Source organism: Grampus griseus, assembly GCF_964374135.1.
Source record: "Grampus griseus genome assembly, chromosome: 6".
Lineage (NCBI taxonomy): Eukaryota > Metazoa > Chordata > Mammalia > Artiodactyla > Delphinidae > Grampus > Grampus griseus.
Window position 1 is genome coordinate 2,963,786 of NC_139000.1, and position 25,468 is coordinate 2,989,253.

The 25,468-nt window shown below is 59.4% G+C and overlaps 1 protein-coding gene across 3 annotated transcripts in view; it reads left to right on the forward strand.

The window, feature by feature from the left end:
* The window catches only part of COL5A1 (collagen type V alpha 1 chain), a gene marked incomplete at its 5' end in the record, with an annotated part of 155,075 nt that overhangs the window by 30,146 nt on the left and 99,461 nt on the right, over positions 1-25,468 (forward strand). For all 3 annotated transcript variants that reach the window (XR_014296933.1, XM_082657319.1, XM_082657320.1), the window contains 3 exons: positions 9,563-9,730; positions 15,919-16,132; positions 17,079-17,241. Coding sequence is in view for 2 of the 3 variants with exons in the window: in XM_082657319.1 (XP_082513445.1) it covers positions 9,563-9,730; positions 15,919-16,132; positions 17,079-17,241 (545 nt within the window). The remainder of the gene's footprint in view (positions 1-9,562; positions 9,731-15,918; positions 16,133-17,078; positions 17,242-25,468) is intronic.

Sequence of the window (25,468 nt, forward strand, 5' to 3'; positions counted from 1 at the left end):
CTGAGCCAGGGTGCAGCCTTTGCCTCTGCTCGGGGAGGAGGTTGCCACGGAATAAGATACCCACATAACACGGGACTTCACCTCCGGCCCAGAGGGAGAGTGAGGCCACTAGGGCAGGGAGTGGCCAGGTGAATGGCTGGTAGCTAAAATCTTTGAGAAGTGAAAGTTTATCAGCTGAATCTTCAAGATGACGGCATTCCTTCCTTCATTCACTCACTCATCCATCCATTTATCCATGCATCCATCCGTCTGCTCAGTCATCTGTGAAGTCATGCTTCATCCATCCTTCCTTTTTGTCATCTTTCCATTAATCATCTGTCCTTCTATCCTTTCTTCCATCTGTCCGTCCATCCATCCATCATCCATCCATCCATCCTTCCATCCTTCCATCCATCCTTCCTTCCATCCATCATCCATCCATCCTTCCATCCATCATCCATCCTCCATCCTTCCATCCATTCTTCCATCCATCCTTCCATCCATCCATCCTTCCATCCATCCATCCTTCCATCCATCCATCATCCATCCTTCCATCCATCCTTCCATCCTTCCATCCATCATCCATCCTTCCATCCTTCCATCCATCCATCATCCTTCCATCCATCCTTCCATCCTTCCATCCATCCATCCTCCATCCTTCCATTCACTTCATCCCTGTGCCCATGTGTCCATCCTTCAGTGAGGGTTTACTGAGCATCCCATGTGGCACTTTGAAGAGACAAAGGAGAGGACCGTGTCTCTGAGATGCTTTCTCAGTTGATGTTCCGACCAGTATTTTGATGAGGTAGAAAGTAAAACAGGAGAGGCATCCTCTGACCTGTCATTCTTCTCTTAGCCCGGGGTTTTGAGCTTCTCCGCCATCCCTTGATGGGGGAGGTTGAGGATCTTCTCTCCATCCCAGGTTTTCCCAGGGTCCTGAACCTCTAGAAGGAGCAGGTTCTCGCTGCCTTGGAGCGACCTTGCTCCACCCCGTCACTGCTGCCGTGCTGTCTGCTGTTCCTTCCCTGGAAGGAGAGTGAGCTCGGCAGTGGTTTCTCTGGAGGTGTCACGGGAGCACCTGCCCTCTCTCCTCCCCGAAGTGTCGGGGGAGACGGGAGACTTTGCCGCCAGACAGCTGTTTGCATCCCAGTAGGACCTGGGATGACTCACCTGACGTCTCCCAGCCTGAGATTCCTCATCTGCAGAGGCAGGTGCCTACTTGGTGAGCTGTCTTGATGACTAAGGGAGCGGAGAGCTCAGGGCCCAGCTGCCCCTCCCCCAGGCTGGGTGCCACCGCCCATCAGCCCTGCCCCAGACCCCTGCAGCCATTGTCCTGGTGCTGCCTCCTTGCCAAGTGACCCCTCCCTGTCACCAGGGCCACGTGGCCCACAAGGGGGTTGGGTCAGCGTCACGTCCACTGCACCCTAACCCGGGTGTTCTGTGTCACCCCTGGGGGTGCGGGGGAGGCCAAGTCAGGCGGGTCTGCAGGGATGATGACACACAATGGCGCTGTCTCCTTCGGTAAAAATCCTCCCAGAAGCCCTGCTGGTGGGTCCTCAAAATGGACCAGAGGCAAGGGGCAAGCGCACTGTCACCGGCCCCCGTGGGCCCGAGCTGGGCTCATTGGCGGCCGTTCCTTGTCCCCAGGAAGTGACAGAGATGGACAGGAGGTCAGAGCTGGTGTGAGGCAGGCGGGGTTTAAGCAGGGGATGGAGGGGCTCCCCTGCCCGGCGGGCAGGCCCCTGACGTCCATTCCCGCTGGGCACCCTGGCACAGGGCGGGCAGAGCTGGGCTCGAGCCTGGCCCTTCCGTCCTCCAATCCGCCACTCTCTGCTCTGCCGAGCCTCAGAGGCCCTCAGGCGGCCCCCCCCGCCTGAGCAGGGCGGGCGCTGGGCACTGCACCCCCCGGGATGCCGCTCATGGGCACCGTGTAACGTGTGGCCTGGGTGAGGAGTGTGGGCCCCTGGGAAGGGCTGGGGTCAGAGGGCTGAGCGCCCTCGAGGCCGGGTGGAGGAGAGGGAGGTTCTAGGGGACCCGCCGAGGAGAGCTGAGGGCGGTGGTCTTTGTCAGCGCAGGAGCCTGTCAACCTGTGGCCACGGCCCGAGTTCCCCTGCGCTGGGCTCAGGTCTCTGCCCCTGTGACACCCCTGGGTGAGTGGCAGCCGGGGAAGGTCCAGCAGGGGATGGCCACCCAGTGTCCTGCCTCACCTGCCCCCGGCCCTCCCCTTCGCTTCGTTCCCGCAGTGGGGTCATTGAAGAAGAATTTCGTTCGGAGCCTCCAAGGCAGCCTGTTTGTTTTCCAACCTGCTGGGCTGACCTTCCCGACAGGGCCACGTGCTTTGTGCCGGGGCCCGCGGGGAGGGCTGGTGGGGAGGGGCCCTGGCCCGGGGTGAGGGGGCCCTCGGCTCTCCCCACCCCACTCACTGGCCGTCCCTCGGTCCTGTAAGAGCCATGACTCTTTTTTGCTTCCGGGAAGCGTAAGATGGGATCTAGCAGGGACAGCGGGAAGGGCAGGTGTGTTTCGCGGGTGAGCCTGCTGGGCGCCCCGCAAATGCAGAACAGATGCTGCCTTCGGTGGCAGGTACCGTGAGAGCCGGCCGGGTGACAGGGCTTCAGCAGGGACACGCCAGGCCGGGCCCCCGCCCTCCTGAGGCTCGCAGCCCAGGAAGGCAGACCCACCTCACGCAGGGAATTAGGTGTATTTATACTTAGGGAACGAGAGACACACCAGGGCGGCGAGGGCAGTGAGGGCAGTGGGGCTGCGGTTTCGGGGCCCATCACCAGCTCCGTCTTTCATCTGCTGGTGCCGTGTGGAAGGGAGTTCAGGACTGGGGTGGATCAGAAGCTGCGGGCGGCTCTGTACCTGCCTGCTGTGTGAACTCGAGATGGCCACACCCCTTCTCCACATAGCTCCTCTTTCAGAAGAAAGGTCATCAGCCTGGGTGTTATTTATGACCCCTTCTAGCTCTGAAATTAGACAGTTCAGAGAATTTTGAAGACGGGATGGCGTTGACCTTGGAGTGAGCAAAAGCCCCTTCACCCCCACCCCTCTGCCGGCACCCCCGTCATGCACGTCCGGCTTGCTCTTCTCCAGCGGCCCCCAGACGCTGGCAGGACCGGGCCTCAGGCTCGGGGTCGAGGGCTCGGCGTGGCAGGTGTCGGGCTGTGTGCTTGGGAGGACAGGCCACGGAGCTCCAGGGCCGGAGAGGCCGGAACAGCATCACGCCCCCTGGGGTGCCGGGGACTCAAGCTGGCTTCACTTTACCCAGCAGCCCTGCCTGGGAGCCGGGGTCTGGAGTGTCCTGTGCATGCGTCACCAGGGCCGTGGCCTTCCCAGACCAGCGAAGGCAGGTATGGGATGGGGGCTGTGCAGACGGTGAGCGGGACACGGGGGGCTGAGGACGAGGTTGCCTCCGCATGGGACTCGGTCATGGGTTACCTGGTGGAATCTCAAGGCGCACCGCAAGCAGTTCTGATGCGTCACAGGCTCCTGCCTGAGCCTCTAGGAGGGAGGGGGATGGTGACCGAACACACTGTCTGGCATGGGCTTCAAAGGCAGTCTTTACCGACAGCATGTGCTGAAGAATATTCATAGCTTATTGGGGGAAAAGCAGAAACAGGAGTGGAGTTCGAGCCAGTGCAGACCCTGGCAAGCCTCGTTCAGGAGGCCTGACTCTCAGGACCTCGGCCCAGCTCCTTCCCAGCACGTGGAACGGTAGTGTGTCCCCTGCTTGCAGCTCAGTGTCACTCCGAGAGTTAAGTCCAACGTGATACGGTGACAGCGCGGCACGGTGAGGTAGCGGCAGTGTTCAAGTTGTCACGTCCCCCCTCTCTGCCTGTCATATGTAAGAGCTGTGGGTTTGCTCACTTAGTCATTCAACAAACGTGGCTGAGTGCCCGGTGTGTGCAGCAGCTTCTGCATGGCTGGTGACTAAGCTCCATCCGCACTGGTGTCCCCGCTGACACCTGGGGACATTAAATTGGGTGAATCATTAAACCGTGGAAATGGCTCCCTCTCCCTGGGCCTCTGGGCTCAGGTGGGTCTTTCTGGCTGAGTCACTTTTGTTCTGAACCCCACCTCCCACATCAAGCTCTGAGGGCTGAGGAAGGCTTGGGGGGATGAGGTGCTGATGTCAGCACTTGGTGAGGAGCCCCCAACCCCGGTGTTCTTGTGCCCTGGGGCTGGCAGAAGACAGGTGGCACTGGTCGGCAGCGCCCGGCTGGAACATTCTGATACCACTCTGAGGGCGCGTCCTTTGTAGCTCAGGGTGGTGACCCTAAGTCCTCTCCCTACTTTCCCTCCTCCGCCCGTTCCTGAAAGCGGGCTGTGACTTGGCATTGTTGGCAGAGAAACATTCTTCCATGAGGGGCTCCCCTCGCAAAAGAGGAGCTGCTGAGCCTGGGATGGACCCTCAAGCCTGGGCAGACTGGCGCCCTGGCCTCAGTGGCCCCTTCCTTGCTCTGAGCACAGTGGAGGGGTGTCCAGAAGCCAGCTGACTGCCAGAAACCAATTTAAATTCCTGCTAAAAGCAGTCACCTGATTCCGTCTGCTCTCCTAGGTGCTGGATGCCCTCGCCAACCCCCCGGCAGCTCCGCTAGTTCTGGGCAGGGGAGCGGAGCGTTGGGCAGGCGCAGTGATGCGTCCCCGGCTGTGTCACCAGCCAGCTGGCCACTGGAGCTTGACTCTTCTTGGCGGGGGTGTGTGCCGTGTCCTCCAGCCTCACCAGGGTGGTTTTGGTCCTGCCATCGCTGGTTCCACATGCCCGGCCGGAGTGACCCACTGGTGGTCCAGGTCATGGGTGTCCTGGGCGTGCAGCGTGCTGCAGTCATTCTGCACGGCTGCTTTGGCATCTTGTGTCCTGCAGCTGTGAACTGAGGGCCGGCAGGACCCTGGGTGACATGGAGCTCCCTTATTCCGTTACGCTGTGTCCAGAGGAGCACAGGGCAGCTGACTTGTAGGGATGATTGTGGAAGTGCCTTTTGGGGGAGGCAGAGAGGTCATCTTTGTGTGGTTGGTGGAGACGCTGCCATTGGCAGTTGAAATGTTTGACTGCTTAGCAGGCCAGTTGTAAAATTTGTCTCTGGGACATCTACCTCCTGATCTGCACCATTCATATGTGTATTGCTTGTTCATCCGTCCTTCCATCCATCTGCCCATCCATCCATCCATCCATCCATCCATCCATCCATCTATCTATCCATCCGTCCATCCATCTGTCCATCCGTCCGTCTTTCCATCTGTCTGTCCATCTGTCCATCCATCTTTCCATCCATCCATCTATCCATCCATCCACCTGTCCATCTGTCCGTCTTTCCATCTATCTGTCCATCTATCCATCCATCTTTCCATCCATCCATCTATCCATCCTTCCTTCCGTCCGTCCATCTGTCTATCCATCTGTCTGTCCATCCATCCGTCCATCTTTCCTTTCATCCATCCATCCGTCTATCCATCTGTCCATTCACCCTTCCATCCATCCATCGATCCACCCGTCCATTCACCCGTCCATCCATCCATCCATCTGTCCATCCATTTTTCCATCCATCCATCCATCCGTCCGTCTATCCATCTGTTTGTCTATCCATCCATCTGTCCATCCATCCATCAATCCTGCACTTCTATATATATATCTTTATTGAAGTCTAGTTGTTTTACAATGCTGTGTTAGTTTCAGGTGTACAGCGTACACTTCTATATTTGAGCCCCTCCTTTGTGCCATTGCTTTTCAGGGCCTTCATGCTGCCCTTCTGGCATAGGGCAACTGGAACTCAACTCTACGTTTCCAAATCCTTTCTCAGCTGCCCCCTTTCTGCCTTAAAACTGACCTCTCCGGCGTCCATTCCTCTGTGGGTCTGGGGGTGTAATACCTGGTTCCATCTACGCGGTCTCAGGCAGGCTCAGTGCACAAGCAGAAAGGGAGCAGCAGGCTACTGTAGGGGAAGGAGACAGTGCAGGGATCGGGGGCTTACACAGCCACTGGCAGAGCAGGAGTGGTGGGGTCACCAGACCCCCCCCCACTCATGGTCACACCACCAGAGTGGGAGGGCACCCAGACTTCAAGAAGTCTGCAAATGTCAATGGACCCCGTGACCTGGTCCCAGACCCTGCAAGGAGAGGGTTTCTTTCTCTCCCGTTCCAGCTCCCCTCTGAGTGTGGAACATAATTTTCATCCCGAGCCCTCCCCGCAGAGGAGTCTGGGAAATGTAGTTTTCATCCGCCCAGGCTCCGCGGAACAGGAAGACACTGGAAGAGCCTGAGTGAGCCCAGACCTGGCGCCCGCCGCTCCTGGGGGCTCCCAGCGCGGGGGCGATCCCCGTCACGACCAGGGTTACGTGGAAGCCACCAGGCTGTTTCCACGAAGCCCTTGGAGCTGCCTTGCTCACGTCACCTGTGGTTCTCAGGTGGGGAGGGGCCCCGGTAGGGTGCACGGGCTGCACGGTCAGTTCCTTTTCTGTCTTCCCTGAACCAGTGGACCACGGTGATTCCCAGGGAGCCCCGGGACGTTCTCTGCTCGGAGGGAGGAGCCAGGAGAAGGCTCTGGTGTCCCAGGAACTGTGCTGGGCTGTTTCCCAGAGGAAGTGGCCCTGAGATGTTCTCCCTGGGGGGTGATGCTGGGCTCAAGCCCCCGCCCACTTGTCCCCAAAGCTGGTGCTGTCTCCCAGCGGAATTCTTGCGCTGATAGAGGAACCAAGGCTCCTCTGGCGTCCCCAGGGAGGAGAGACCATGGAAGCCGTTACCACACTTTTTATAAAATAAAAAAAATACTGTTTTAGCTCTGGCACAAGCAGGAGGGGTGGCATTGGGCCTGGAAATGTCGGCGGCCTTTTCAGCTTGTTGCAACAGAGGTCCATAAACATGGCCTGGAGAGCTTCTGGGAAACAGCTCTCTCTGCTGGCCATGGAAGAAGCAGGTCCGCAAGCCTGCGCATCTGGGAAGAGCATCACGTCTGTTGGGATGTGAGTCCCAGACGCCCAGCCCGGATCTTTGATGCCTCTCCTGGCCACAGCCGACCTTGGAGCCGACCATCTCAGAGATGAGCCAGAGCTTGGCTGTGTCACGGGGCAGGTGAGCCAGCGGCTGGCATGGCCATCTCTCCCCATAGGCCAAGTCGAGGCCCTGGGCTGTGCCAGGCACCTGCGTCTGGCTCTGCTTCTGATGTCAAGTGGACAAGCTTCTGGTGGGGGGGTGGGGGCGCGGGGTGGGAGGGGTCACTGGTGCCAAGCGCTTCGGAGGTGCCACCCACGCGCAAGGGGCTGACCCCCCTGTGTGGGGGGAGGGCTCTGGGCAGGAGCTTGAAGCCCCCCAGGAGAATCAGAGAGGCTCTGAGAAGCAGCAACTCTATTCGTGGTGGACGCCAGCCTGGACCAAGGGTGTCCTGGGTCCCTACCGTGCCCCTCCCTCTGCAGAGGTGGGAAATCCTCATCCCCCAGGTTTCTGGTCCCTTGATTAAAGTGACAGAGGTGTGCAGCAAAGCCGAGTTGTAGAAATGACACCGCTGGAACAGGGGACCTCAGAACCCTGGAATCTGGGCATTACGGTGCCTTGCAGGGAACTGTGGGCGGGGCCGGGGGCTTGGTGTGTGTTTAGTGATGGAGAGCAGCTTCAGTTCGCTTCCACCCTGGTCCCCCTCAGAGCCTGACCCAACCTGCCGTCCTCCCCTCATGCCCAGCTCCTCATGGTGGGAATGGCCTACAGGGCACCGTGCCCCCTTCCTCTGGCACCGTCCACCATGCCTGCCCTAAATGCCCCGCCCGGCACCTGCTCCCCTTCCAGGCTTCCATCTGGGTGATTCTCTTGCTAAGGACTTACCTGGACACGCAGCGGGGCTGCATGGCCACCCACCCCCGACGGCTGTGCTGGGTTCCACGTGCAGCAGCTTGGCTGCAGGATTGCTCAGAACCCGGCCAAGGGGAAAGCGGCCCTGGTGGTCCTTTCTCACCTCCAAAGCTATCACCCTTGTTAAGAAGGTGGAACTTTCCTCTTGAGCGAGTCCCAGGCATGTAACGACCCTCTGGGGAGGAAGGCCAGTGGGCCGGGGAACTGAATGGTTACGGAGCCCGGAGACCCCAGGGGCGAGCTTGTGTCAGCCCGCTGTTGCACCCAGCAGTGCATGTGGACTTTTAGTAGCAAGTGTCAGCGTCTAACCCGAATTGGCAGAAGCATGATGACAACCTGTTGGTTTGTATAGATGAGTTTTCTTCAGGCATGGCTTGATCCAGGAGCCCAAGCTGTGTGGCGGGAGTCTGTCCACATCCTCAGACAGGCGCTCCCCCAACCCCCAGAAGACAGCCACCTGCAGCTGCAGGGTCGTCATCCGTGAGTGAAGGCAGCAGAGCAGAGAGGAAAGAGCCCCAGGATGGAGCTTCCTGGGCCTGGTCCAGTCACATGCCCAGCCCTGGACCAAGCCCCAGGGACAGGGTGGTGCTGTGCTCTGGTTGGCCAGAGAGGCCCACATGCTCCAGTGGAGGGGGTGTGGCAGCCCCACCCACACCCACATGGATAGGCGGGTGCTGGCCACTGGGTTCCCCAAAAGCCCAGCTGCACAGATGTCCTGTCACGCTGACTCCAAGTTCAAGTTTACTTTCTCTGCCTGGACTCCCAGGACTCTTGTTTGTAGTAGCGTGAGCTGAACTTTGCATACGAAACTGGCTTTGTTTAGGGCAGGGGGGCGTGTGGATCGCAAGCTTGCGGTCCTCACAGCCTGGAGGTCTGGGGTCTTTCTGACGTGGTTGGGGCATGTGCAGGCACATGGAGGCTATGTTTTGCATTTGTGGGGGACGGTTGAGCTCACCAGAATGCCAGCTTCTCCCTTGCCATCAGGGGCTGCTCCGTTCTCTGCGGGGCCCTGGAGGGAGGTCAGGAACTTTCCAGAAGCGATGCAGGGACCCGCCCCTCTCTTGCTCTTGGTTCTGCACTGTCTTGCCCTGTATGCGCCGGTCTTCTGGGGGCAGATAGAGTCTGACTATTTGTGTAAACTGTTATGGGGAAATTACGTTTTAATTGGATGAGGATGGGGGATAAAATGTGCCGGGGGCATGCCCGCTGTTCTCAGTGGCACCCAGGAGGGGCACGCGCTCCAGCAGTTACATAACAGATTTCGTGAGCTGTCAGTCACTCCCGTTGCGTGGGACCAGCCTTTATAGAGCTGCTTCCATCAGCTGTGGGATCTAACACCGCCTTTCAGCTTGTGTTTGGGGTGGGTCTTCTGTGGCATGAATGAGGAGAGGTGTCCGGGAGCCCGGGGCTTGTTCGGCACTTGGGGAAACAGAGCAACGTGAGTGCAAAATCAGGGAGGCGTTGCTCCTGGGGGGTGGCTGCTTGCAGGGACCAGGTCGGGAAAATTTCTGGCCGTGGGCATTTCTACAAAGTGGGGTGTCCTGCCCCCAGGAGCACCCGGTTTCTGAGCTGATCCCTTGGTATCCATCTCCTGAGCGTCAGAGATTGAGGTGTGGGTGACGGGAGGTGGTGAAGGTTGGTTTCCAGCTCATCTAAACCCTCCGGGGGCTCACCCGAGGGTGGGCCTGCCCCGTAGGCACTCCCTGCCTGCCCGTGGCTAACCTACACCTCCTCTTTGTCCTTTCAGCTCAGCCAGCAGATCTCCTGAAGGTTCTAGATTTTCACAACCTGCCTGACGGAATAACCAAGACCACAGGCTTTTGTGCAGCGCGGCGATCTTCCAAAGGCCCGGATGTCGCTTACAGGGTCACAAAAGATGCCCAACTCAGCGCGCCCACCAAGCAGCTGTACCCTGGTAAGAGGCGGCGTGTGTGCCTGGTGGGGTGCGGCTCCATCTCCCGCCCCCAGCCAGGGAGCAGAGCCGGGAGCCGGTGGGGTGGAGAAACGTGCTTGGTTTTCCGCAAATGAGCCTGGTTTGATGTCAGGATAGTGAAAACACAGCCCGGCACCCCTCACCGTCCACCACCAAAGGGACAGCGGGACCACATCTGTTGACACTGCTTCTCCAAGCAGGTGTCTCTCCAGCTGTGGACAGGCTGTCAGGACTCCAAAGGCAAAAAGGAGATGGATGGTTCCCGGGTGACGGGGTTAAGAGAAACCCTGGGGTCACGGGGAAGGAAACGCTTCCAGACAGAAGCTTAACTGGGGGCGAGGACGTTAAGAGACACGTGAATCAGACGTCACGGCTCCCAGCAAGAGAGTGCAGGCTCTTAATGAGAATCCATTGCCCCGTGTCACGTCGCTGCTCTTAGTTACGTACCCAGAGTGGGAAGTGACGTTTGCTGGTCGGATGCAGCATCCAGGTGGTCCCTGACTGCCCCCCTCACACCCTCGGGGCCTGGACCGGCTGACTAGGCCCAGGTTTGATTACCTCTCCCTCCACCTCAAAGGACTTCTTCTTCCTGACTCACATCAGAAAGGGCCCAGGGGACCTTGGGCAGATGGACTCACCTCAGGAGGTGTCTTGCAGTCGTTAGAAGACATACGACATCGTTTTGGTGACTGCGTTATGCACCCTGGACGTTGAGCCCTGTATCGGGCAACCTTTTGACAAGTAATGGCGTCTCTGTTTCGTCACGTCCCCCCCGGGGCCCGGAAGGACACACTCCCTCAGGGGCTGCATTGGGCTCCCTCTAACCCTTTCATTCATAACTCTGCTTCACCCCAGCTGTTTTCTCAGCTTTCCTTTAAATCCAGTGGCGACTTTTAAGGGTTTGTCTCTGCGAGAGGGGCTGGGTCTGCTCTTTCCAGGAATGTCATTTGGGGTCGGTGAGATCTGTCCGGGGCCCTGAGCCCCATCACTATCTTAAAGAGCCCCCCCGCTTTACCGCCTTCGGGAGCCAGACACCCCCCTTCCAGAGCATTCGACCATCCTTGAAGACAGGGGTCACTGCCAGGGCTCCTGGGTCACTCGCCACAAAGAACCGCGGGGATTTCACTTTCCCTCACGGCCAGAGGAGTGTTTCTTATCCTTGCTTGGGGCCAGCGTATCTTTTGGAATCACCCAGAAGTTGTCTGCTCGCCTGCCCCGAGTCCCCAGTTTAGAATTCCTGTCCTAGGGGGACCGAGGGGCAGGGGAGGCTTGTGAGAGCTGACGGCCCCAGACAGTGGTGACTGCACTTTGGGACAGACACCCACTGCCTGACGTGTGTGTGACGTGGTCACCTTCCAAGGCCGTCCTGTGGAATTAGGTGTCCTGCCTCGAGGTCATCTGTAGTTGCTTTGCTGAAAATTAGTTAAATCTGATCCCTGCCACCCAGTTCAGGGTCACAACCAATTCATCGGAGTTAGTATCCCTGCCCACCCCCCGGACCCCGGTTATCTTGGGGCGAGAAATGTCAGAGGGTCTCAGAATACAGGCCAGTTTTTGGAGATCTGGTATGAATTCCTCAACAGCAGACAGGGATCTATTTTTTTTTTTTTTTTTGCGGTACGCAGGCCTCTCACCGTTGTGGCCTCTCCCGCTGCGGAGCACAGGCTCTGGACGCGCAGGCTCAGCGGCCATGGCTCACGGGCCCAGCTGCTCCGCGGCATGTGGGATCTTCCCGGACCGGGGCACGAACCTGCGTCCCCTGCATCGGCAGGCGGACTCTCAACCACTGCGCCACCTGGGAAGCCCAGGGATCTTTTTTTTTAAGCCCACATTTTTCCTAACCTGTCAAATTAGGATATTGATTAGATCCTCAAAGAGTTTAAAAGGCTGTTACAGGGCCTTCTAGCCATCATTAGCTTATGGGGTACAATGGGTCCATATATAATGATTGTCTCATTAATGCCAAATAGAACTGGAGGTCTTTGGGGATGATTTAAGTGGGAACTTCTGGGGGGTCTTTTCTGCAGGCCCCAGGGTTGATGAAAGCACACAGCCTCTCTGGCCTTTCCTCTCTTGGAAACCTCGGAAGGGGCACCCACCTGTCTTGCTTTTTGCTTGGCCTCCTGGGAGCCGTGGCGTTTGGCTGGATTTTAGATGCTGTGTCTGCTGGACAGCTGCAGAGGGAAGGGGTGGTGTGGTCAGGTGGCCCCAGCTGGGCCGAGGCCGTGGTGGCCTGAGTTGAGCATAGACGTTTTAAACGTCTCAGTGCAAAGGAGGTCCGGGTCCGCGTGACCTCTCCGTAACGAGAAAACCCCCATCGTTCTCCCGAGAGGCCACCTGGATTCTCTGGGGATGCAGGTGCCCCTGTGCAGGCCGGGTGGGTCTGGGTCGTGGATGCGGGCTTGGGGGCCAAAACTGAGCAGGGATCTGGGAGCCTTTGCAGGACCTGTCCCCCTTCCCCAGCCCAGACGCCGGCCTCACCCAGTCATTGATTCTCCCACTTTGTACAGATCGCCTGCGATCCAGGCCGTTTCTTTCGGGGAAATCAAGGTTCCTTGGGCTGGGGTTCTTCAGAGGACTCGCCCTCTTCCCAGCAGGTGAAGAGAAGCAGTCTGGTGTTCTCTGCACTTGCCGGCAAGACGGGGCCTACTGTTCCTGCCCGATCCTAAGGGGATTTTCTAGTCTTGCTTAGAGGCTGTAATCCGGGTTCTGAATCACCAGGGCCAGGAGTGCAACTCCAGGTTACAGACCTTGACGGTTGGCGCTGGGTGGTCTTGACACTGGGTAGACCAGGCCGTAAGGGCTAAAGCGGAACCCGGGACGGTGACAAACAAACCAGAGAGGGTTGCACAGCTTGCCTGGAGCGGGGCGTTTCCTGGGCCTCTGCCTGCGGGCGTGGGGGGCAGCACGTCAGCGTAAGGCTGGCCTGAGACCCTAGAAGAAGCCGTCCTGGGCCCTCCCTGAATGCAGGAGGCAGGCGTGTCCCATGAGGCTGCCCTGGCACCACGGGCCTGCGGCCATCACCGAGGTCCAGCCATCCCCTCCGAAGACATCCAGGCAAGCCAGCCTCCCCGTGGTCACGCGGCCCCCTCCTCTGCTCCCGTGCCTAGGATTGGGGTCCTCTCCCCATTTCGCACTCCTTCTGGTCACTTCGGGGCCGCTGAGACTCCCTTCCTGCTCAGGATCTGAGACGGGGCCTGGGCATAGCTATGCCCCCCGCTCACTCTTCCGCCTTCGCTCCAGGCCTGCCCTGCACCGTGGGGCGGGACCTCCGGAATCAGCCTCCGTCCAGCAGAACCTGTAACTGTTGGCTCAGTAGGGTTCAGTTTAGTAGCAGATGCACTTATTAAACGCCCACTGTACACCTAAACTGCTCCGTGTCTTTGGGCTTCAGCCGGGTGGAAAGGAAACGGTCTAAGGAAGTAACTGGGCCTCTTGCTCAGCTCACCCCTCAGTTTTGACGTCTCTCTGAGAAACAAAACACGAAGCGTTGGATAGCAGACGAGTTTCTCCCAGACAGTGTAGATTAGAAAGCATGTCAGCGTCCGGCTCACGTCCAGACGAGAATGAACGGTCTCTACAGTGACAGCAAATCCTTTGTTATTTTGCCAGGAGGGAGGTGAATATTACACGTAATTTCTCCTTTCAGCTTCTCTGAGCTGAGAGCGTGTGTTACTGTAGCGATTTAAAAATTGGGAGGCAGCGTCTGAATGAGTCGGGAGCAGGGGCGTTCGTGGGCCTGGGTGGCGCGTCACGCTGCAGGGAGGGGGAGGGGCACTCCCATGTCCGCTCTTCTTGTTATCTGAGGCAGGGGGGTGACTGTAAGAGGCGTGGAGTCATCACGGGGTGGGGACGGGAGGCAGGCGACCCTTTGAGATGAGAGTGAGGGGCACACGGACTCACATGGTGATTGAAGTCTATCCTGGACGTGAGCAGGGACCTCTGAGATGCTTGGAGTCAGACACCACCCTGGGCCCCTTAGTGCCCGCTCACCCCCAGGGACCAAAGGGCCACCACCGAGGTCCTGCCACTGGCCTGGCTGGGGTCTCCCCCTGGGGCCTGCACGCAAACCCCCTCCCCTACCACGGCCGTTCACTCAGGCCGGGATCTCTGATTCCCTCTCACATCCCACGATTAGAGGGCGGCGTGGAGGGACAGCTGTGACGGTAGTGGCCTCCACGGGCCTCTTTCCAAATGGCTTCCTGTCCGTGGAAGGGCAGCCTGAGTTGGTCCCTCAGACAGATGACCACACTGACCTCCTCACCCTCCACCTAGACCTGGCAAACTTTGCTGGATATGGTGGCGCTCAGACATTTGCTGCACATCTGCCCCTTGATCAGACTGTTCCTGCAGCCTTTCCCTAACAGCACATGGCCAAACCTACCCCCTCTCCGGGAGCGGAGGCATCCAGCTGGTTCCTGCCCCGGGGGATGGGCTGGGCCACGGTGCTGAGCACAGCAAACAGACCCCAACTTCTAGCTCCTTAACATGGGACCAGATTCTGCCCGGGCTGTGAGCCTTGGGCCTTTCCAGATCCGCACCTTAGCTAGAGCTTTGGGGGCCGTGGGATGGATTTCTCCACCTGCTCTCCCTCATGGCCTTGAAAACTCACACAACTCTGTTGGCTTTTGGGGTTTGGGTTCTCTGCCTGAAGCTGCCGTGGCCCCTCTTGTCCTCACGCTAGAGAGACCGTGTGTCTACCCTGGGTCCTCCAGGGGCTGCAGGGGCAGTTCTTTTCGTGGCATCCCCCCTCCCCTCAGCAGGGCATCAGCAGCGCTCACAGGGACCAGAAGCAGAGCCCAGCTGCCCTGCCGTGCAGCAGTTCCGCCAGCAGAGGGCGCCCAAGGACAGCATCCTCACTGAAAGCTGCTTTGACCCCCGCTCTGGCACGCGGGCCATCTGGTTGACCTTGTTACAGTTCTAAAGAAGGGGTGGGTCTGATGATGGGCTCTGTCCTTGCCCAGGACCGCGGGCTGGGCTTCAGCGCTCTGCAGCGAGGCAGCCTCAGCCGCAGGGCCTTGTCCTTCCTCTGTCGGGTGTCCCCGTTGACACCCCTCGGCCTGGTTCTGAGAAGCACACTGACTTGGGTTGAGCCTTCCTGGCTGTGCCTCGATAGCCCAGCTCCCTTGTCAGCCCCGGGCCCTCGCTCTCGGGGGAATTGCAAATTGCACACAGAGAGAACCAGGATGGATGGAAGGAGGGGCTGCGATTTCCTCTCCCGTCCGTGAGGCAGGGCGTGGAGGGCGTGCGTGTGGAGGATTCTGGAGCAGCCTTGTGCCCTCGGCAGGGCCAGCGTGGGTCTGGCTTTTAATGGCCTCAAATTGTTTCCGGCCTGTGTCGTAAGGAACCCTCCCTCCCGCCAACATGCCAGGGTTTGGGTTTCCCTTTTTTTTTTTTTTTTTTTTTTTTTTTGCGATACACGGGCCTCTCACTGTTGTGGCCTCTCCCGTCGCGGAGCACGGGCTCCGGACACGCAGGCTCAGCGGCCATGGCTCACGGGCCCAGCCGCTCCGCGGCATGTGGGATCCTCCCGGACCAGGGCACGAACCCGTGTCCCCTGCATCGGCAGGCGGACTCTCAACCACTGCGCCACCAGGGAAGCCCTTGGGTTTCCCTTTTAAATTGGAAGTCTTCTGATTTATTTTACTTTTTCTCTGATTTGCATGTCAACCAGGAAATGTCAAGAAGTGCAGTTCTCGTCATGATTCCCTGCCTCTTGCCTTCCTTCCCCTCTTCTCTCTCTCCTCCCTCCCTCCAGAGGGCGCAAAATGAGACACACTCTGCCAGGCACAGCTCTAGGCACTGCGGAGGGTAAAAGACGCGTCTGAAACAGCGCCTGCCCAGAGGAAGCTCACATTCTAGAAAGTTCTAAGAAGGATTTATACATAGATATATTGAGGTGTGGGAACTGAAAAAGATAGCAGTGAAGGCTCACAGTTGGAAGGACCAATGAGGTTTGCATTTGGACTGAGCCTCGGAGGGGCTAGGTTTGACCATGTGGTGTTAGGGGAAGGCTGCAGGAACAGTTTGATCAAGGGGCAGATGTGCAGCAAATGCACCACCATATCCAGCAAATGTTGCCAGGTCCCTGAGCTGGTCTGTTTGCAGAGAGCTGTGGCTGGGCACGGTTGGGGGCTTCCCGACTGCCTTGTCTCTGTCCTCTGTTCCAGCATCTGCATTTCCCGAGGACTTCTCCATTCTAACCACTGTGAAAGCCAAGAAGGGCAGCCAGGCCTTCCTGGTCTCCATCTACAATGAGCAGGGCATCCAGCAGATCGGCCTGGAGATGGGCCGCTCGCCGGTCTTCCTCTATGAGGACCACACAGGGAAACCGGGGCCGGAGGACTACCCCCTCTTCAGAGGCATCAACCTGTCAGATGGCAAGTAAGTGGCACCACTCAGCAACCCACTCCTTCTCCTGCTGGAGGGTCAGGGCCCCCGGCCGAACCGGGGACCTTATAGCAGAATGTGCTTTATATAGCAGGATGGTGCCGGCACGCCTGCAGGTCGGAGGGAGCACCGGGCTTGGAGTCCTGGGAGCTGGGTCTTGGTCTGGGCGCATCCTCTGTGGCTCTGGGGAGGCCTTCTTCTCCCTGGGCCTCCACGTCCCCTTTGTAAAATGCACTGAGCTGTATCAAATGCTAGCCTCTTAGTGTCCGAAGGGACACGGGAGACTGTGTAGTTATACCCAACTTCTTCCAGAAAGGATTTAAGGCATCCTCAAGGATACAGACACAGATGTGAGAGTGAATGATTTTAAAAAAAAGAAAAAGGAGTCAGGTCTTTCCAGAATTCTCTGTTGGATGCATCCCTAAACCCCGGTCGTTTGAAATTAATTGGCTGACACGTCTGAGGCCACACGCTGTGATCCTTGAAGACCTCAGGCCGTGATTTCTGCATTTCTAATTGAGAGTTTCACGTAGATCCCTCAGTCCCACCGTTTCCTGTCAGACTCGGTTTCTCCAGCAGCCTGCATGTGCTGTTGGGGGTTGAGATGGTACACAGGGAAGTACTGTCAGGTCTCCCCGCCCTTGACCCACTGACCAGCCCACTCCAGGGTTCAGGGCTGTGCTCCGGGCTGCACAGCTGCTCTCATCCCAGAGATGAGACACCTGATCTTTGAGTCCAGTGGGTCTCACGTGGCACGCGGTGTGGACCTGTGCCCACGCCTGTCTGCCCACAGAGGCTCGGCTCTGAACTGCTCAGCCCCGTGACACTGCAGGAAAGAGATGCTCTCCTGGGTCCCCAGGGACTTGCGGTTGAGGCACTCGTATTGGTACTTCGTGACACCGGCCCCCCTTCACCTGCCTGGCTGTCTGTTTCTTTGCAGGTGGCACAGAATTGCTCTTAGCATCCACAGGAAGAATGTCACCTTGATCCTGGACTGTAAGAAGAAGGTGACGACATCCCTGGACCGCAGCAATCACCCCGTGATAGACGTTAACGGCATCATCGTGTTTGGCACCCGAATTCTGGATGAGGAGGTGTTTGAGGTAAGCAGGGGGCCGGGGGCCTGGGGCCAGCCAAGCCGACGCCGTGTTGCCTGGATCCTGGCGCTCTGCTGGGGGCGTGGGTGGGGGGGAGGGAACACCTACTGATTGTCCTGCTTCTGTTAACGGCAGGAGTGATGTCTGCCGGTGGAGACGAGCGGGCGTTCGAACGGGCCCTTGGGCTTTGCGCCGGTGGGGAGGATGAGGTTTGGGTCTCACCTCTCTCGGGGGTCCTACTGGGGCCACGTGCGTAACTATGAGAGATTCGGGGGCGGGGGAGCTGGCCTCGGTGCAGGCCCGCGGGGCCGGACTCTCCACTGTCTCGTTTGCTGATTCCGGGCCTTGGGCAGGTTGCGCTGACGTTTCTGAGCCTCAGTCTCTCCATCTGTAAAATGGGATCACGCATGCAGCTCCTTCACAGAACGTGGCAAGAATTACGTGGGGCTGAATGCGTAAAGCACCACGGCCTCCTCATAGCAAGCGCTTGACGTGTGTCAGCCTTGATAGCAACCCCACGTCGGGGCAGGTGGAAAGGTGGACAGAGCCCAGTTGGTCAGATGTGGCTGAGCAAGGAAACATCGGAACAGCCACGTCTCCGTGGAGGCGGGGGTTGGGGGGTGGGCGAACCAGCGTGTGAAGGTGGGTCCGTGGATCCTGCCGAAGTCGGCAGCCCCTCAGCCCAGCAGGAGTCCAGGACGGCCGCAGCCTGTGGGCAGCAGGGTGGGCTGGGCGCCTGGATTCTGCAGGCACTGCCGAATTTTGCGAGTTATGGCGACACCCCCTCCGAGCACGACTCCGGCCACAGTTGCCCAGAGACCCGGGATGAGCTGCAGGCGGCCTGAGCGGCTTCGGGGTCCTCCCGGGGAGCTACTGTCAAAGGCTTGGGGGTCGCCCCGACTGGGATTAAGTTTTTGCCGGCGTAGACCTCTTGCTGGTGGGAGGGTCCAGGTGAAGCAGGTGGCTCTGGTGAGCTTCAGGACTTACTTGTAAAACGTGGGTACTGGTAGCGTTGCCTCGAGAGGTGCCGGGGGCTCACCTGGGCTCATCCGAGAAGCGCCCGGGAGCCTGGGTTGCCGCCGTCACCCTTGCTCGAGGTCTGAATGCGGAGGTGGGTCCGTGTGCCGAGGCTGGGGTTTGAATTCATGTACCGCGTGGTAGCTTTTCCGCGCTGTTGCCACATCTTCCCGATTTCTAGTGCCTTTTGTGCGCCGATGGTGTGTCTTTTATCGTAACGACTCAGGAAGAAGCTTTATCTGTCTTTTAAAAAGATAAGGATCCTAAACTGAATCCTGCTTCCTTGATTTTCTGAACCAGTTTTCCCATGAGCACACGTCTGCTAAGACTCCGGTGCTGTAGGGAAAGCACTAGGGACGTCAGGGCTGGGTTCAAGCCCCAGCTGCACTGTCTACATGCTGTGAGATCCTGGGTGACTGCCTCGCCTCTCTGAAATGCTTGTGTGGGTGAGGTGTGTTTAAGGACCACCGAGCCATACGCGTGGCCCACGGCCAGCGTTCCGTAGCTGTTACCCACGTTTATGATTAGAGAAGGAAAACAATTTATAATTCTCGAAAAGAAATGGAAGAGAAGAACAAATATCGTATATTAACCATATACGTGGAATCTAGAAAAACGGTACAGATGAACCGGTTTGCAGGGCAGAAATAGAGACACAGATGTAGAGAACAGACGTATGGACACCGGGGGGGGAACGTGGGGTGGGGGGTGGCGGGATGAATTGGGAGATTGGGATTGACGTGTATACGCTAATGTGTATAAAATAGATAAGTAATAAGAACCTGCTGTATAAAAATAATAAATAAAATAAAATCCAAATCAAAAATTAAAAAGAAGAAACGGATCTCAAATCGGATAACTGGTTTCCGCCTCTGTTTAGCCTCCCAGCAAGCTGGGTAGGTCTTGCTGTGCGGCTAGAGCATGCAGGCTCTCATTCCATTTTGATGGAATCCATAGCTCAAAAATATGTACAGCGTTCTGGGGAGCCCTTCTTCCTGGTCGTGGCTTTCGATTTGAGGGAGCGTGTCCGCCAGGCACCAGAGATTCTTGTTGACCACAAGCCGTTCGCGTTCTGAAGGAGGTGATTCCGTAGCCTTGGACTTCCCCGGCTGTTGGATGTGTCCACGTCGGAAAATGCGACCTGTCTTTCCTAATGAAGAGCAGCGAGCTAGAGGTGGTGATGCCCTCGGGGGCCCCAGAGCATCACTTTTTGCTGTTTTATTCAGAGAGCAAGGATAAAGCTGGGTGGGTTGGCCCCATATCCCCAGCCCCGCTTCGTCTCGCGGCGAGTGAAACAGAATTTTTATAAATAAAAGTGATTTAACTCGTGGCTTTCCAGAAGACTCCAGATAACGACACTTGGCATTTGTCACCGCTTTGGTTTCTGGAGAAGTGTCTTTAAAAGGAGGGGCCAGCACCATTGAAACCGATTCCCCGGCAGCCGCGTTCTTCCCCGGGAAGGATGACTTCCCCTCATTAAAAGCCAATTTGCGCCGAAGCTCTTGGAGGCTCTGGGGGAGCCGGAAGGATTCTGGGTACTTTGGTGGAGGGCCAAGTCGTTGCTGGCACACGCTGGGTTTTGTGATGTGTGCTGTTTCCAAACAGGGGTTTGCTGAACTCTAGAGAGTCTGTTGGGACCACTGGGGTTTTTCCTGGGGTGTGCGCGGGCCAGGGAGGAAGTGGAGTGCGTAGCAAGGGCCCCCAGGCTCTCATGCTCTTCCTCTCCGGCTGATGGCCTGGAGCCCACACTGAACCTGTCCGAACCCAACGTCCTCATCTGTAAAATGGGCGCGACGGGGCCAGTGCTAGGGGTCGTGGGGTGGCCCGAGGGAATCTCTGTAAGATGCCTGCACCTGTGAGGACCATCGTGAACCACACCGACCAGACCCCTGGCAGTCAGAGCGGGCGGCCCACCGTCAGCATCCCCCTGCATTTACCTGTCAACCGTGGCGGCGGCTGTGACCAAGGTCCGCTCCCTCTGTGGTGGCACAGGGTCACGAGCTGTCCCTTATCTCACCATGCGAGTTAGGTGCTGGACCTCCGCCTTAGAGATGAGGGCCCTGAGCCGTGCACGGGGTGGAGCCGCCTGGGCTCACGGGGGCCCCCCATTCCTGTGCCCAGAAACCCAAAGGGGAAGGGACTGGCTGTGGGTCGTGCTGCCCTGGCCAGGGTGCATGCTCCCGGCCAGGGCCCCCAGGCGGGGACTGTCCCTCAGGGCGCCGTGGTGTGCTGTGGAAGGGGCTCGAGCTGGCTCCCTGGTCACGGCTTTGCCGCCCACCTCGCTGACCGGGCCAAGCCCCCGTCCTTGCCCGCCTGCTTCCAGGTGGAGCGTGTGCACTACAGGGCTGCCTGAGGACCTGCCTGCGGGGGGCGTCCGCAGTGATGTTCCTGGGGAGCTGTGTGTCCTGTGTCCTGTCCCTTCTCCTGGGGTGTACCCGTGCCCTGGGACCAGTGAGCAGCTGGGGGTCCCGGGGCTTCGTCCCACCCCCCAAGGGCCCGCCGTCGGGGGAAGTGGAGGGTATTCTTCGGACCCCTGTGAAGTGGGGTCCTGCGGGCCTCCCTGTGCAGGAGAAAGTGTTGTTTTCACCCCGGGCTTAGGACAAGCTTTGTGTTTTCGGAAACAGACAAGACTGCCAGGAGAGCGAGTGTGTCTGGCAGGAGGGGGAAGTGGCTATATTTCTTCAGTGGCAAACCTGGGTGGGAAGCCAGGCAGGGCCACCAACAGGGCCCTGTGACAACGCGCCGCCTGTGTGCTCTGCCCTCCCCGCACCAGAGAGGTTGAGTAACCTACTGAAGGTCACCCAGCAAAGCGGCAGCGCAGCGGGGTTGCTCTGCTGCTGCTGAGAGCCGGTGGCCTGTCCTGATGTCGTGGCGGGTGTGACAGTCACGGCAGCCCCTGCATCCCTATCCACCTGACCAAGGAAACCAGGCGCATCCCTGGTGGTCCCGACGTACCGGTGGGTGCCTGGCCTTGCTCCAGGCTGCTCGGTTCCCATCGTCCTGCACAGGCCCCGGGGACACCGGAGTCCCCTGGCCTGTGGGGTCTGAAGCCCTGGACCCTTCCAGGAAGAGCCAGCACGAGCTGCTAGCAGGGGCGGTGGCTGCCAGAGCTATATCCTCCCCTGCGTGACTGGTGCACGGCACCCTCCCCCGGGCCAGGCTCTCAAACGTGGGACTGAACTGGTGGGCCCCGCACCCGCCCTGGGCTCACCTGCGGTCCTGGAGCCGGCCGGTGTTCCAGATGGAGGGGTCCGGAGGGTGGGACTGGGGGGCAAGCCAGAGCATCTGCTCTGGGTTCTGCAGGGGAAGGGCCCTCCTCTTGGGTCCTCGAATGGAGGGGATCACGGAAGAGGAGACCTGCCCTGGGGGACGGGGAGCCGGTGAGTTCTGGGCCAGGAGCCAAGTCTGCTTTTAAGCTGTTGAATGTTTCAAGGGGCAGCAAGACCAAGCAAACTGCAAACTGCAGCTTTTCTCCGCGGGATCCCCGGGTGCTGGCAGGGAGAGAACGGCATTGCGTTCAAGTCACGGTCCTGCCGTCTGTCTGCTCTCCTCGGCCGTTTGGAGAGACCCAGTGGTTTACTTAATCCCTGATTCCCTTTTTCCAGGGGCCTGTCTTTTCCACTGACATGGTCTTCCTTGGAATTTAGCTTTCCCGGGGCGGGAACGGGGCCACGGCAGGGGAGGCGCTTTCCCAGCGATCCACGGAGCCGGCCCGGGATGCCTGTCGAGCACAGACTCACCCTCCTTGATGTGAGGGGTGCTGGCGTCAGGGTCTCGAAGGAGAGGGAGCAGTGAGTTGGTGTCAGAGGCCAAGGCTGTGACCTGTGACCCTTGACTCTGGGAACATCCCGTCACTGATCACTTGCCCAGAGCCCCCTGGGGTGCAGGACACTGGTTGGTCTAGAGGCCACAGAGCAGACAGGCGTGCACCTGGGCGACGGGGGTGGTGACGGGCGAGCTGCAGGGCTGGGTAGCACGAGGCGTCCTGTGTCCTGTCCCACCCGGGGACGCGGCTGGAGGAAGCGCTCGTCCTGCCGGTGGCGATGAGCCTGGAGCTGGCTGTGTCGGAGCGTGACCCTCATTTGCACTTTGCTCCCTTTCTGTCTGCCTTCCCGCGGCTTTGTCAGTTTGACCCCAGCGTCTCTCTGGAGAGGGCCTGCAGACACTTCCAGAGTGCGCTTTTCCCTTCCTTGGAAGGTGGTGCATTTGCAGGGCCAGTGGGGCCACTCTGGGTTCACATTCGTGTCCATTCAGACACAGGTGGGTACGATGGGGATATGGCCAGAGGGCATCTGCGGGCAGTGAGCAGCTCTGCAGGCTTGTCTGGGGGTGTCTCTGCGCTTCCATCCCCACTGGTTGACAGTTCACAGGCCAGGTGCCCCTCCCTGGGTCCACGGGTGTTTTTCCAGTTGGCGTTGCTGGGTAGACCAGTGCTGGGCATAGGAGGAGCTGGGCTCTGGAGCCAGACCGGGTGGGAAGCGCGGCTCCATCTGGAAAACGGGCCAGTGCGTTCGAGATTGATGCTGAGGTCGGCCTGCTGCGCACACAGCCCCCCATGTTCTCAGAGATCAAGATTCAGAGTGAACCATCAAAGACCCCTAATGAATGCTCTGCCCTGGCATGCAGAGCCACCGTGGAGGGCCCAGTGTCTGCACGGCAGCTCTCACAGTCGAGGCCGTGCACTCGGACCTTAGTCGGTGGTGTGGAAGCTCCCAGGGCTAAGTCTTGGGTCCAAGTCCCTGAGGGGGCAGCTCAGACCCAGCCTTTCCTACCGCAGACCGCACGTCCTGGGCAGGGCCTGGCTGAGGACCGTGTCCACCCCGGTCCCGGCCCTCTCCTTCGCGTCCATCTGTGCATCGCCCGGGATCACTGTCCTGGTGCGTCAGGCCACGTGAGGCGGCAGCCCTGCGCCCAGCGAGGCAGACCCCAGGGAAGCAGAGGGGCGTGAGTGAGTCAAGGTCAGAGGCCCCTCTGCTTCAGCTCTGCCCACTTCACAGGGACCTTCCCCGATTCCTGGCGAGAACAGAGATGTTGCGGTCTCCGTGTGTTTCCTGGGACCCCAGAAACGCACGTCTCCACTTCGGTCTTTTGAAAAGACAGGAGTTTATTACTTCCTGGTTCTGGAAGCTGGAACTCTGCAGCCTGAAATGGGTGGGGCAGAGCTCCCAGCAGGGGCTCCAGGGGAGGGTCCTTCCCCCCTCTTCCGGCTTGGAGGGCAGTGGGCGTGGCCAGGCCCAGCAGCAGGCGGAGTAATCTGGAGCGGTGCTGCCTCGCATGGCCTGGCAGGGCAGGGAGGTGCTCCTGGGGAAGCACAAGCCCAGGTGTCCCTGGCTGTGGCCGCATCACTCCCGTCCCTGCTCTGTGCTCACCTGGCCTCTCCTCTCTTCCCCGTGTCTCTGTTCTGTCTGCTTCTTGCAAGGACACAAGTCATTGGGTTCGGGGTCTGTCTCAATCCAGGCTGATTCTCTTCTTGAGACCCGTCACTTCCCTACACCCGTGAAGACCCTGTTTCCGAGTAAGGCCACATTCCCAGGTTCCAGGGGTGAGGATTTGGCCCTGGGGTGGGGGTCCGTATCCAGCCCACTGCCCAGGCCAGCGTGGGGAGGGGCTGCTCCCCAGTAATGCCTGCGGGGCACGTGTGGGGAATTAAAAGCGGGCCTCTGGGCATGCATATTTGCTTGTTTTCAAATCGAGGTTTGTCTCGGGCTGCTGAGTTGTGTCTGCGCAAGGAGGCTGGGGGGTAAGCTCTTGCCGGCTGGAGGGGCTAGGGGGCCAGCCCTGTGCACGGCTCCCGGCTTGAATAGGCGGCCGACCGACCAGTGAAGGCAGTGGGCAGGGAGTTTGAAGTGCGTTTTTGTCTCCAGTTAGGGTGCAGGAGAGTCTGGGCTGTGGGCAAGCCGGGGCCAGGACTCCTCCTGGGGCAGGTGGCTGGCAGCCTGTGGGCTGGGGAGGGTGTGACCCCTTAGCAGAGGCTGGTGGGAGCAGGGTGACAGTGAAGGAATCCCGTGATCTCACGTTCAGGTCTCCGCCAAGGGCTTTCTCCTGGAATCGCTCCTCAGGTGGGCAGTGATTTTCAGGGGCTGGGGTGCTCTCCTGGGTCGTGCCGGGTGTTCGTGATCTGCGTTGAGCCCAGCAGTGGGTGGGGGACCTCTCTACCTGGGCCCGGCAAGGAGGGTTCTAGAGAGACCCCAGAGCATCAGGCAGGCCCTGCTTGGCCCACGTGCTTCGGGACCTGGCTCCTTCTGCTGCCTGGCCCGAGAGGGCTGCAGGTTTGTTCCATGGAAACTGTGAGCAACAGGCCCACGTCCCAACCCGACAGGCTGACGCGGTGCTGGAGGCCGGCCCTGTGGCGTCACGCAGCTTACAGTGGACTCTCTGATCTGTGGGTCCCCAGGGAGGGTGGTGCCCGGTGAGCCGCAGGCCGCAGCGGCTCTAGGGGAGGACGCTGGGGACGGACCGGGTCGTGCCGGACGAGGGTCAGGCGTTGCTGCCGAAGCTTGTGGGTGCTGAGTCCCGCGGTCCCGCCGGCAGTGGCAGTGGGTGGGATGGGGAGGTGAGGGGAGTGGCCGAGGGGAGCCCACCCACTCGAGCCAGGGAGCTGCCGTTGTGGACGGCTGCAGGGTGAGGGGGTCCTGCAGGTGCGTGGCCTCCTTCTTTACCGCAGCCAGCCGCTGAGGGCAGCCCTGGCCTCACTTACCGTCCGCAGGGCCTTGGGCAATCCCGGGACTCAGCCCGCTCACCCTGAAGGTGGGACTGCTGTGCTTGCGGTGACGATGGACGGCCACAGTGCCTGACCAAGTCCTCAGCCCGCCAGCCAGCACTGGGCGTCCCGCTGCTGTCGGTGATGCTGGTGGAGGGCCCCTGGCGGGCGGGGGGGACACAGGTGTCGCATGAATTCTCGGGGAGGGAGTTTTCTTCTTAACATGGTTCTCGTGATAACATGGGTTGTCGTTGCTGTTGTTAGCGCGCTGTGCTGTAGGCGGGAGGATTCCGGGATGGGAGGGGGGCCTGACGGTCTGCAGGCTCAGCTGCAGGGAGAGCAGCAGGGATTCGATCCTCACCTGCAAACCTTGGGCGTGGGCCATAGCTGGGCGGCTCTGGGGGTGCAGTGAGACCCTCCTGAGGGGCAGAGGGGAAGGCGCAGAGGGGCTGGCCCCCAGCGCCGTGCCTCCAGGCCTGGAACCCTTGTGACCCCTTCCACCGCCTCCGGGAAAAG